General features: G+C 42.8%; 1 protein-coding gene across 7 annotated transcripts in view; it reads right to left on the bottom strand.

The window, feature by feature from the left end:
* Positions 1–9073, bottom strand: part of LOC109885954 (caskin-1) — a 134775-nt gene extending 125702 nt beyond the window's left edge. For 3 of the 7 annotated variants that reach the window (XM_031820816.1, XM_031820818.1, XM_031820819.1), the window contains exon 1: positions 8177–9071. In XM_031820816.1, the coding sequence (XP_031676676.1) occupies positions 8177–8264 (88 nt within the window). In that variant the 5' untranslated portion in view covers positions 8265–9071. Of the gene's footprint in view, positions 1–8176 lie in introns of all 7 variants that reach the window. The other 4 variants (XM_031820813.1, XM_031820815.1, XM_031820812.1 and 1 more) reach the window with 2 other exon arrangements.
* Positions 9074–14180: the final 5107 nt, after the last annotated feature.

Genomic DNA, 14180 nt, shown 5'->3' with positions numbered 1-14180 from the left:
GAGAGAGAGAGACACAGAGAGAGAGAGACAGAGAGAGAGAGAGACAGAGAGACAGAGAGAGAGAGAGAGAGAGAGAGAGAGACAGAGAGAGAGAGACAGAGCCTATATAATCAAACAGGAACATTCTACATTTGGCTAGAAATTCAAAGGAAATGATTCTAACAGAGAAAAATGTCCTCCTGTGTGCTACCCTATATCCACCCCACTAGAATCCCCATACTTTAATGAAGACAGCTTCTCCATCCTGGAGGGGGGAACTCAATCATTTCCAGGCCCAGGGACATGTACTAGTCTGTGGCGACCTAAATGCCAAGAACCGGACAAGAAACCTGACACCCTCAGCACACAGGGGACAAACACCTGCCTGGAGGTGACAGCATTCCCTCCCACATATGCCCCCCTAGGCACAACTATGACAACATAACCAACAAAACGGGTCACAACTCCTGCAGCTCTGTCGCACGCTGGGTATGTACATAGTCAATGGAAGGCTTCGAGGGGACTCCTATGGTAGGTACACCTACAAGCTCATCTCTTGGCAGTAGTGCTGTAGGACTACTTTATCACTGACCTCAACCCAGAGTCTCTCAGAGCGTTCACAGTCAGCCCACTGACACCCCTATCAGACCACAGCAAAATCACAGTCTACTTAAACAGAGCAATACTCAATCATGAGGCATCAAAGCCAAAGGAACTGAGCAACATTAAGAAATGCTATAGATGGAAGGAATGTAGTGTGGAAACCTACCAAAAAAAACATCTAGGCAACAACAAATTCAATCCCTTTTTAGACAATTTCCTGGACAAAACATTCCACTGTCATAGTGAAGGTGTAAACTTGGCAGTAGAAAACATAAACAGTATATTTGACCTCTCAGCTTCCCTATCTAATCTAAACAGTATATTTGACCTCTCAGCTTCCCTATCTAATCTAAACAGTTATTGACCTCTCAGCTTCCCTATCTAATCTAAACAGTATATTTGACCTCTCCGCTTCCCTATCTAATCTAAACAGTATATTTGACCTCTCAGCTTCCCTATCTAATCTAAACAGTATATTTGACCTCTCAGCTTCCCTATCTAATCTAAACAGTATATTTGACCTCTCAGCTTCCCTATCTAATCTAAACAGTATATTTGACCTCTCAGCTTCCCTATCTAATCTAAACAGTATATTTGACCTCTCAGCTTCCCTATCTAATCTAAACAGTATATTTGACCTCTCAGCTTCCCTATCAAATCTAAACAGTATATTTGACCTCTCAGCTTCCCTATCAAATCTAAACAGTATATTTGACCTCTCAGCTTCCCTATCTAATCTAAACAGTATATTTGACCTCTCAGCTTCCCTATCTAATCTAAACAGTATATTTGACCAGTATAGCTTCCCTATCTAATCTAAACAGTATATTTGACCTCTCAGCTTCCCTATCTAATCTAAACAGTATATTTGACCTCTCAGCTTCCCTATCTAATCTAAACAGTATATTTGACCTCTCAGCTTCCCTATCTAATCTAAACAGTATATTTGACCTCTCAGCTTCCCTATCTAATCTAAACAGTATATTTGACCTCTCAGCTTCCCTATCTAATCTAAACAGTATATTTGACCTCTCAGCTTCCCTATCTAATCTAAACAGTATATTTGACCTCTCAGCTTCCCTAATCTAACAATGTCAAAAAGAAAACCGAAGAAAATGAACAACAATGATAAATGGTTTGATGAAAAATTGAGAAACCTGAGTCTACGGCTTCACTATGGTGAATCACTAAAACAATACAGGAAAACCTGAGTCTACGGCTTCACTACGGTGAATCACTAAAACAATACAGAAATACATTACGGAAAAATAATTCTGCATGTAGATTCTCTTTCTACTCATTTACATCTCTGAATCCTTAGCCTGGCCCTATCTCTCTCTGTCTATCTCTCTTTCTCTGTCTCTATTTTTCTCTCTCTCGCTCTTTCCCTCTCTCTCTCTCTCTCTCTCCCCTTTTCTCCCTCCCTCTCTCTCTCTCTCCCTCCCTCTCTCTCTCTGTCTTTCTCTTTCCCTCTCTCTTTCTCTCCCCCTCGCCCACCCCTCTCTGACTCCTCTGCCTGGCCCTAACCCCCTCTCTCTCTTTCTCGCTATATCTCTGTCTCTTTATCTCTCTCTCTCTCTTCCTGTCTCCCCCTTGCCAGCCCCTAACTGTCTCAACACTGTCTCTGACTGGCAGCAGCCTGTGTCTGTCACACACACACACTGTTAACAACAGATTAGTGTAATGTTTCTGTAGAGGAGAATTGGTGTCCAGTCTGGGAAGCAACAAATTCACTGGTCTATATCATCAATATCACTGGTCTATATATCACTGGTCTATATTATCAATATCACTGGTCTATATCATCAATATCACTGGTCTATATATCACTGGTCTATATATCACTGGTCTATATATCACTGGTCTATATCATCAATATCACTGGTCTATATCATCAATATCACTGGTCTATATTATCAATATCACGGGTCTATATCATCAATATCACTGGTCTATATATCACTGGTCTATATCATCAATATCACTGGTCTATATCATCAATATCACTGGTCTATATTATCACTATCACTGGTCTATATCATCAATATCACTGGTCTATATCATCAATATCACTGGTCTATATATCACTGGTCTATATATCACTGGTCTATATTATCAATATCACTGGTCTATATCATCAATATCACTGGTCTATATCATCAATATCACTGGTCTATATCATCAATATCACTGGTCTATATATCACTGGTCTATATCATCAATATCACTGGTCTATTTCATCAATATCACTGGGCTATATCATCAATATCACTGGTCTATATCATCAATATCACTGGTCTATATCATCAATATCACTGGTCTATATATCACTGGTCTATATTATCAATATCACTGGTCTATATCATCAATATCACTGGTCTATATCATCAATATCACTGGTCTATATTATCAATATCACTGGTCTATATCATCAATATCACTGGTCTATATCATCAATATCACTGGTCTATATATCACTGGTCTATATATCACTGGTCTATATTATCAATATCACTGGTCTATATCATCAATATCACTGGTCTATATCATCAATATCACTGGTCTATATCATCAATATCACTGGTCTATTATCAATATCACTGGTCTATATCATCAATATCACTGGTCTATATATCACTGGTCTATATCATCAATATCACTGGTCTATATCATCAATATCACTGGTCTATATCATCAATATCACTGGTCTATATCATCAATATCACTGGTCTATATCATCAATATCACTGGTCTATATCATCAATATCACTGGTCTATATCATCAATATCACTGGTCTATATTATCAATATCACTGGTCTATATCATCAATATCACTGGTCTATATCATCAATATCACTGGTCTATATATCACTGGTCTATATATCACTGGTCTATATTATCAATATCACTGGTCTATATCATCAATATCACTGGTCTATATCATCAATATCACTGGTCTATATCATCAATATCACTGGTATATATCATCAATATCACTGGTCTATATATCACTGGTCTATATCATCAATATCACTGGTCTATATTATCAATATCACTGGTCTATATCATCAATATCACTGGTCTATATCATCAATATCAGGTGCTTCTCCACCTGCATTGCTTGCTGTTTGGGGTTTAGGCTGGGTTTCTGTACAGCACTTTGAGATATCAGCTGATGTACGAAGGGCTATATAAATAAATTTGATTTGATTTGATTTGATATCACTGGTCTATATATCACTGGTCTATATCATCAATATCACTGGTCTATATCATCAATATCACTGGTCTATATATCACTGGTCTATATCATCAATATCACTGGTCTATATCATCAATATCACTGGTCTATATCATCAATATCACTGGTCTATATATCACTGGTCTATATCATCAATATCACTGGTCTATATATCACTGGTCTATATATCACTGGTCTATATCATCACTATCACTGGTCTATATTATCAATATCACTGGTCTATATATCACTGGTCTATATCATCAATATCACTGGTCTATATTATCAATATCACTGGTCTATATCATCAATATCACTGTCTATATCATCAATATCACTGGTCTATATCATCAATATCACTGGTCTATATCATCAATATCACTGGTCTATATATCACTGGTCTATATATCACTGGTCTATATCATCACTATCACTGGTCTATATTATCAATATCACTGGTCTATATATCACTGGTCTATATCATCAATATCACTGGTCTATATTATCAATATCACTGGTCTATATCATCAATATCACTGGTCTATATCATCAATATCACTGGTCTATATCATCAATATCACTGGTCTATATCATCAATATCACTGGTCTATATCATCAATATCACTGGTCTATATCATCAATATCACTGGTCTATATCATCAATATCACTGGTCTATATCATCAATATCACTGGTCTATATCATCACTGGTCTATATATCAATATCACTGGTCTATATCATCAATATCACTGGTCTATTATCAATATCACTGGTCTATTATCAATATCACTGGTCTATATCATCAATATCACTGGTCTATATCATCAATATCACTGGTCTATATATCACTGGTCTATATCATCAATATCACTGGTCTATATATCACTGGTCTATATTATCAATATCACTGGTCTATATCATCAATATCACTGGTCTATTATCAATATCACTGGTCTATTATCAATATCACTGGTCTATATCATCAATATCACTGGTCTATATCATCAATATCACTGGTCTATATATCACGGGTCTATATCATCAATATCACTGGTCTATATCATCAATATCACTGGTCTATATCATCAATATCACTGGTCTATATTATCAATATCACTGGTCTATATCATCAATATCACTGGTCTATATCATCAATATCACTGGTCTATATCATCAATATCACTGGTCTATATCATCAATATCACTGGTCTATATCATCAATATCACTGGTCTATATCATCAATATCACTGGTCTATATATCACTGGTCTATATATCACTGGTCTATATATCACTGGTCTATATCATCAATACCACTGGTCTATATTATCAATATCACTGGTCTATATATCACTGGTCTATATATCACTGGTCTATATCATCAATATCACTGGTCTATATATCACTGGTCTATATCATCAATATCACTGGTCTATATTATCAATATCACTGGTCTATATATCACTGGTCTATATATCACTGGTCTATATCATCAATATCACTGGTCTATATCATCAATATCACTGGTCTATATATCACTGGTCTATATATCACTGGTCTATATCATCAATATCACTGGCCTATATATCACTGGTCTATATCATCAATATCACTGGTCTATATCATCACTATCACTGGTCTATATTATCAATATCACTGGTCTATATATCACTGGTCTATATCATCAATATCACTGGTCTATATCATCAATATCACTGGTCTATATATCAATATCACTGGTCTATATATCACTGGTCTATATCATCAATATCACTGGTCTATATTATCAATATCACTGGTCTATATCATCAATATCACTGGTCTATATTATCAATATCACTGGTCTATATCATCAATATCACTGGTCTATATCATCAATATCACTGGTCTATATATCACTGGTCTATATCATCAATATCACTGGTCTATATCATCAATATCACTGGTCTATATATCACTGGTCTATATCATCAATATCACTGGTCTATATCATCAATATCACTGGTCTATATCATCAATATCACTGGTCTATATATCACTGGTCTATATCATCAATATCACTAGTCTATATTATCAATATCACTGGTCTATATATCACTGGTCTATATCATCAATATCACTGGTCTATATCATCAATATCACTGGTCTATATCATCAATATCACTGGTCTATATCATCAATATCACTGGTCTATATCATCAATATCACTGGTCTATATCATCAATATCACTGGTCTATATTATCAATATCGCTGGTCCATATCATCAATTTTACTGGTCTATATCATCAATATCACTGGTCTATATCATCAATATCACTGGTCTATATCATCAATATCACTGGTCTATATATCACTGGTCTATATTATCAATATCACTGGTCTATATTATCAATATCGCTGGTCCATATCATCAATTTTACTGGTCTATATCACCACTTGCCTTTCTAAATACATTTGATTGATTGATTGATTGATTGATTGATTGATTGATTGATTGATTGATACTACCACTAGTCTCTGTTACAGCAATATAATTAGAACAGAATAGAGTAGCACAGAATAGAGTAGAACAGAACAGATTTGAGTAGAATAGAATAGAGTAGAATAGAGTAGAACAGAACAGATTAGAATAGACTAGAACAGGACAGAATTGAGTAGAACAGAATAGAATAGAGTAGAACAGAATAGATTAGAGTAGAATAGATTAGAATAGAATAGCACAGGACAGAATTGAGTAGAGTAGAATAGATTAGAATAGAATACTCAGAACATAATAGAATAGAACAGAATAGAGTAGAACAGAACAGAACAGATTAGAATAGAATAGAGTAGAACAGAACAGATTTGAGTAGATCAGAATAGAATAGAATAGAACACAATAGAGTAGAACAGAACAGATTAGAGTAGATCAGAATATAATAGAATAGAACACAATAGAGTAGAACAGAACAGATTAGAGTAGATCAGAATATAATAGAATAGAGTAGAACAGAATAGAATAGAGTAGAACAGAACAGAACAGATTAGAGTAGATCAGAATATAATAGAATAGAGTAGAACTGAATAGAGTAGAACAGAACAGAACAGATTAGAGTAGATCAGAATATAATAGAATAGAGTAGAACAGAATAGAGTAGAACAGAACAGAACAGATTAGAGTAGAACAGAATATAATAGAATAGAGTAGAAGAGAAGCGAATAGAGTAGAACAGAACATATTCGAGTAGAATGGAATAGAGTAGAACAGAACAGAACAGATTAGAGTAGAACATAATAGAACAGATTAGAGTAGAACAGAATATAATAGAATAGAGTGGAATATAATAGAATAGAGTAGAACAGAACAGATTAGAGTAGAACAGAACAGATTAGAGTAGAACAGAACAGATTAGAGTAGAACAGAATAGAATAGAATAGAGTAGAACAGAACAGATTAGAGTAGAACAGAATAGAATAGAATAGAGTAGAACAGAACAGGTTACATGGAGAACAGAAACGTCTAAGTCTAAGCGCACAAGGTGTGTGTGTGTGTGTGTGTGTGTGTGTGTGTGTGTGTGTGTGTGTGTGTGTGTGTGTGTGTGTGTGTGTGTGTGTGTGTGTGTGTGTGTGTATGTGTGTGTGTGTGTGTGTGTGTGTAAACAGCCCAGTCTTTGTGCAACAGGGGTGACTGACTAAATGACGCTGAACCTTGACAATCAGAAGGCCGCTTCATTGTGTGTGTCCGTCTGTCTGTAAAAGGCACGACTTGATCAGAAATCATTCAGACCAAACCCCCCCTCTCTCCTCCTTCTCTCCTCTCTCTCTCTCTCTCTCTCCTCTCTCTCTCTCTCTCTCTCTCTCTCCTCCTTCTCTCCTCACGCGCTCTCTCTCTCTCTCTCCTCCCTTTCTCCTCCCTCTCTCTCTCCTCCTTCTCTCCTCCCTCTCTCTCTCCTCCTTCTCTCCTCCCTCTCTCTCTCCTCCTTCTCTCCTCCCTCTCTCTCTCCTCCTTCTCTCCTCCCTCTCTCTCTCCTCCTTCTCTCCTCCCTATCTCTCCTCCCTCTCTCTCTCCTGCTTCTCTCCTCCTTCTCTCCTCCCTCTCTCCTCCTTCTCTCTCCTTCTCTCTGCTGCAGTGCGCTGGGACAGGGGGCTCCCCGCGAAAAGGCCATCAATGATCAAACACTCTGCTACACACACACTGCAACCCACCCCCGCCCCCCGCCAGCCGACTGTGAAATCATGATGCACAGTAGAGTGATTCCCCCTGTTTCCGTGTCCGTGATCGGTAAGGTGTGCGTGTGTGTGTGTGCGTCATGCATGCGTACCAGTGTGTGTTTGTGTGTGTGGTCGGTAAGGTGTGTGTGTCGGGTCCCTACTTGCTTTCCCGGGCCTCTGCAGCAGCTTCTGAACGGTGAGCAGGTCCTCCGTCTTTACTGCCTGCAGTAGTTCCTGGTCCTTCCCCATCTTCACACACAAACCATCCTCCACTCAGCGGTCACTCTGCCTGCCACACCCCGGGGTGACGGAGCGCCCAAACCTCTCGGCCAGACCGTAAACAGCGTCCTCCGCTACAGCTGTGGAGTCTCCAGCGGCATACGGAGAGGATATAAGGCACGGATGTTGAGGCTTTCCCGATACGGAGAGAGGGACGGAGGGAGGGAAGGGTGGAGGGTTTATTTTCCTGATATTCCAGAATCAACGCGCCGATCAAGAAGAATAGAATAGAATCCCCGGAGGGTGTATGTTCCCGGTGTGCGTCTCCTGTCCAGATCGGTTCCGTTTCCGTGGTTGCCTCTTATCTCCTCCACTGGCCAGACACTGCAGCGGTCTGATTATAACATCCCTCCCTTCCTCTCCTCTGCTTCAAAAAAACATAATTAACAGATGGAAGCCAGCGGATGGAAAGCAGAGAATATTTCGCGCTGAAATCGTTAAATAAATAAATAAATCGTGATGATAATAAAATGAGCGATGAGAATGATACGCGCGAAATTATTGGTGCGCGTCTAGAATCGTGAACGCGCGAGCTGTTATCGTCCCGAGGATGTGCTCGTCTCGTGCTGCTCGTTCGTAAACACAATCCTGTTGCACTTGTTGTGCCATCTCTCTCTCTCTCCCTCTCTCTTTTGGGTAAATGCTCTCTGTGCCCTCCGTGTCCCGTGCCCGCGCTTCCCTACAGCAGCTGGCCCAGCTCGCGCTCCTAAACGTTTCCTGCTGCTTCATCCAGGGGGCGTGTCAGAAGCCACGACTGCCCAATCCCATCTCTCTGGGTCTGCAGCTTGCAGGCAGAGGTCTCTGTGTGTGGGGAGAGAGATGGGGAGAGAGAAATATGGAGAGAGGGTGAGGAGAGAGAGAGGGGGAGAGAGAAGGATTCTGATTCAGAAACTAGCCACACACACAAGCGCACGCATGCACGCACGCACGCACACACACGTACAGCACATTGCTCACTCAGGGTCAACATGTGGCTTGATGTGCCTCTCTTGTGTGTGTGTGTGTGTGCGTGTGTAAGGGCAGTGTGTCAAGGAAACAAGGAAACACACCTGGTCATTTAAGATGAAACTATCTGCATGGTTTAGTCTGCTTCTGTTGTATTCTGTCCTCAGTGTTGAGATCTAGAGATCTCTCTGTCTTTGTGTAGGCAGAATGAAGATTCAAGCATACTGCCCACACACACAGGCAGGCAGGCAGGCGCGCACACACACACACACACACACACACACACACAGTACAGTTATTCCCTCCGTCAGGAAACAGGCAAAATGTCAGTAACAGACGCAAGACGTATTTGTCAGGGTTTACAGACGTCTCACGGATTTACAAAACCAGCCACGTCTCGGCCACCGACGTCAAGCTAAACACCTTCTCCGCTTTGAGGATAACACAGGGCCACCGACGCTCCCAAGGACTGTGGGCTCTCGCTCTCCGTGGCCGACGTCAGTAAGACATTCAACCCTTTCTAAGCTGCCTGCCCAGACGGCATACCTAGCCGCAGAGCTCAGACCAGCTGGCTGGAGTGTGTTTACGGACATATTTAATCTCTCCCTATCCCAGTCTGCTGTCCCCACATGCTTCAAGATAGCCACCATCGTTCCTGTCCCCAAGAAAGCAAAGATAACTGAACTAAATGACTATTGCCCCGTAGCACTCACTTCTGTCATCATGAAGTGCTTTGAGAGACTAGTCAAGGATCATATCACCTCCACCTTACCTGAAACCCTAGACCCACTTCAATTTGCTTACCGCCCAAATAGATCCACAGACGATGCAATCGCCATCACACTGCACACTGCCCTATCCCATCTGGACAAGAGGAATACCTATGTAAGAATGCTGTTCATTGACTACAGCTCAGCATTCAACACCATAGTACCCTCCAGACTCATCATTAAGCTGGAGGCCCTGGGTCTGAACCCCTCCCTGTGCAACTGGGTCCTGGACTTCCTGACGGGTCGCCCCCAGGTGGTGAGGGTAGGAAACAACATCTCCACTTCGCTGATCCTCAACACTGGGGCCCCACAAGGGAGTGTGCTCAGCCCCCTCCTGTACTCCCTGTTCACCCACGACTGCATGGCCATGCATGCCTCCAACTCAATCATCAAGTTTGCAGATGACACTACAATAGTGGACATGATCACCAACAACGAGGAGACAGCCTACAGGGAGGAGGTGAGGGCCCTCGGAGAGTGATGTCAGGATAACATATGACTCTACAGTAGTGGACATGATCACCAACAACGAGGAGACAGCCTACAGGGAGGAGGTGAGGGCCCTCGGAGAGTGATGTCAGGATAACATATGACTCTACAGTAGTGGACATGATCACCAACAACGAGGAGACAGCCTACAGGGAGGAGGTGAGGGCCCTCGGAGAGTGATGTCAGGATAACATATGACTCTACAGTAGTGGACATGATCACCAACAACGAGGAGACAGCCTACAGGGAGGAGGTGAGGGCCCTCGGAGAGTGATGTCAGGATAACATATGACTCTACAGTAGTGGACATGATCACCAACAACGAGGAGACAGCCTACAGGGAGGAGGTGAGGGCCCTCGGAGAGTGATGTCAGGATAACATATGACTCTACAGTAGTGGACATGATCACCAACAACGAGGAGACAGCCTACAGGGAGGAGGTGAGGGCCCTCGGAGAGTGATGTCAGGATAACATATGACTCTACAGTAGTGGACATGATCACCAACAACGAGGAGACAGCCTACAGGGAGGAGGTGAGGGCCCTCGGAGAGTGATGTCAGGATAACATATGACTCTACAGTAGTGGACATGATCACCAACAACGAGGAGACAGCCTACAGGGAGGAGGTGAGGGCCCTCGGAGAGTGATGTCAGGATAACATATGACTCTACAGTAGTGGACATGATCACCAACAACGAGGAGACAGCCTACAGGGAGGAGGTGAGGGCCCTCGGAGAGTGATGTCAGGATAACATATGACTCTACAGTAGTGGACATGATCACCAACAACGAGGAGACAGCCTACAGGGAGGAGGTGAGGGCCCTCGGAGGTGGTGAATGTAGGAAACACCGCTGATTGTGGACTTCAGGAGACAGCAGAAGAAGCCCCCTATCCACACCGACCATAGTGGAGAAGGTGAAAAGCTTAAAGTTCTTCAGCGTACACATCACGGACAAACTGAAATGATCCACCCACACAGACAGTGTGGTGAAGAAGGCGCAACAGCACCTCTTCAACCTCAGGCTTGTCACCTAAAACCCTCACAAAACTTTTACGGATGCACAATTGAGACCATCCTGTCGGGCTGTATCACCTCCTGGTACGGCAACTGCACCACCCACAACCGCAGGGCTCTCCAGAGGGTGCGCACACACACACACACACACATACAGTGGGGTGTTATAACACCTAAGTTGTTCTACCACTTGGCTGAATACACCACTCTGATAAAGGTGTTATGTAAATGTGATATTTCGTTATGGGGTATTGTGATGTCATTATGGGGGTATTGTGATGTCATTATGGGGGTATTGTGATGTCATTATGGGGTATTGTGATGTCATTAAGGGGTATTTTGTGTAGATTGATCGAGGGGGGGGGGGGGGACAATTGAATCCATTTTAGAATAAGGCTGTAACGTAACAAGATGTGTGAAAAAAGTCAAGAGGTTCTGACAATGTACTGAATGTTACTGCAGTTAACCGTTGTGCCAGGCTCCAGGTTTAAACTGCTTACATAGGGGTGTAGTGATGTGTGGAGAAGTGAGTGACTCAAACACTTCCAAAGAAAATCCCAAATATCCTGCCCGGTGAAGGAAAGGTGCCCTGTGTGAATATTTGAGATGTATATGTATATACAGTGCCTTGCGAATATATTCGGCCCCCTTGAACTTTGCGACCTTTTGCCACATTTCAGGCTTCAAACATAAAGATATAAAACTGTATTTTTTTGTGAAGAATCAACAACAAATGGGACACAATCATGAAGTGGAACGACATTTATTGGATATTTCAAACTTTTTTAACAAATCAAAAACTGAAAAATTGGGAGTGCAAAATTATTCAGCCCCTTTACTTTCAGATTAAACGTCTTCAATACCCCTGGTTTACATTGTTGCCTTAAATTAGTATTTACTGGTAGATTAAACGTCTTCAATACCCCTGGTTTACATTGTTGCCTTAAATGAGTATTTACTGGTAGATTAAACGTCTTCAATACCCCTGGTTTACATTGTTGCCTTAAATTAGTATTTTACTGGTTTACCGATGTCGTTCTGTGAGCTGCTCCATCACTGACTAACCAGTTGAGAGCTGCGCGCTCTTTGTCTTGCTGCCTGACATTCCTGCTGAAACTAGCTACGTGTGCAGCACGTGACATACCTCACCTGTTTTGCGATTGTGTGGGCAGGCTACTTCGGTTAACATCTGCTAACCATGTGTTTGTGACCAATACGATTTAATAGAATTTGATTTGATCCCTTAACTTAACCATTCAGAATGAGTTCCTTAATGTTTAAACCCTACCCCAAACCTTAACCATTCAGAATGAGTTCCTTAATGTTTAAACCCTATCTCAAACCTTAACCCTTCATAATGAGTTCCTTAATGTTTAAACCCTATGCCAAACCTTAAACCTTCATAATGAGTTCATTAACTTAACCCTTAACATCAAAATGTGACGTTTGGAGAAATGGTTTGATTCCAGAGCATCAGGAGTCAACCCAGGGTGTCAAAAACACTTCGAAATTTGACGTTTGGCATAACTTCAAAATTGAACGATTTTGGTCAAAGGGGATGAAAGTGTGATTCTGCAGTGAAACTGTGACAGAGACTTCAGCCACGCAGAAGATGAAGCCGTCGGCCTGCAATTACAATTCTGAATAACGACAGCTCATTTATACTTCTCTGTGGAAAAGAGGCCGTAGTACCCATCATGTTGACACGCTTCTCAGTTTGCTGAAATATGACTGGTTTCACATTTGTCTCTAGCGATCAATAATTTATTACAATTTTAATAAATGTCACCTTTATTTATTTAAGTCAGCTAAGAACAGGTTCTTATTTACAATGACGGTCGACCCCGGCCAAACCCAGGCCAAACCCCGGCCAAACCCCGGCCAAAGCCCGGCCAAACCCAGGCCAAACCCCGGCCAAACCCCGGCCAAACCCCGGCCAAACCCCGGCCAAACCCAGGCCAAACCCAGGCCAAACCCAGGCCAAACCCAGGCCAAACCCCGGCCAAACCCCGGCCAAACCCCGGCCAAACCCCGGCCAAACCCAGGCCAAACCCCGGCCAAACCCCGGCCAAACCCCGGCCAAACCCCGGCCAAACCCAGGCCAAACCCCGGCCAAACCCCGGCCAAACCCCGGCCAAACCCAGGCCAAACCCCGGCCAAACCCCGGCCAAACCCAGGCCAAACCCAGGCCAAACCCAGGCCAAACCCCGGCCAAACCCCGGCCAAACCCAGGCCAAACCCCGGCCAAACCCCGGCCAAACCCCGGCCAAACCCCGGCCAAACCCCGGCCAAACCCAGGCCAAACCCCGGCCAAACCCCGGCCAAACCCCGGCCAAACCCCGGCCAAACCCAGGCCAAACCCCGGCCAAACCCCGGCCAAACCCAGGCCAAACCCGGCCAAACCCCGGCCAAACCCCGGCCAAACCCCGGCCAAACCCCGGCCAAACCCAGGCCAAACCCCGGCCAAACCCCGGCCAAACCCAGGCCAAACCCCGGCCAAACCCCGGCCAAACCCCGGCCAAACCCAGGCCAAACCCCGGCCAAACCCCGGCCAAACCCCGGCCAAACCCAGGCGACGCTGGGGCCAATTGTGTGGGACTCCCAATCACGGCCGGTTGTGACACAGCCTAGAATCGAACCATGGTCTGTAGTGACATTCATAC

This window comes from Oncorhynchus kisutch, unplaced genomic scaffold (assembly GCF_002021735.2).
Source record: "Oncorhynchus kisutch isolate 150728-3 unplaced genomic scaffold, Okis_V2 scaffold3689, whole genome shotgun sequence".
NCBI lineage: Eukaryota > Metazoa > Chordata > Actinopteri > Salmoniformes > Salmonidae > Oncorhynchus > Oncorhynchus kisutch.
Note: the sequence above shows the minus strand (reverse complement) of the source record. Positions and strands in the feature narration are given on the sequence as shown.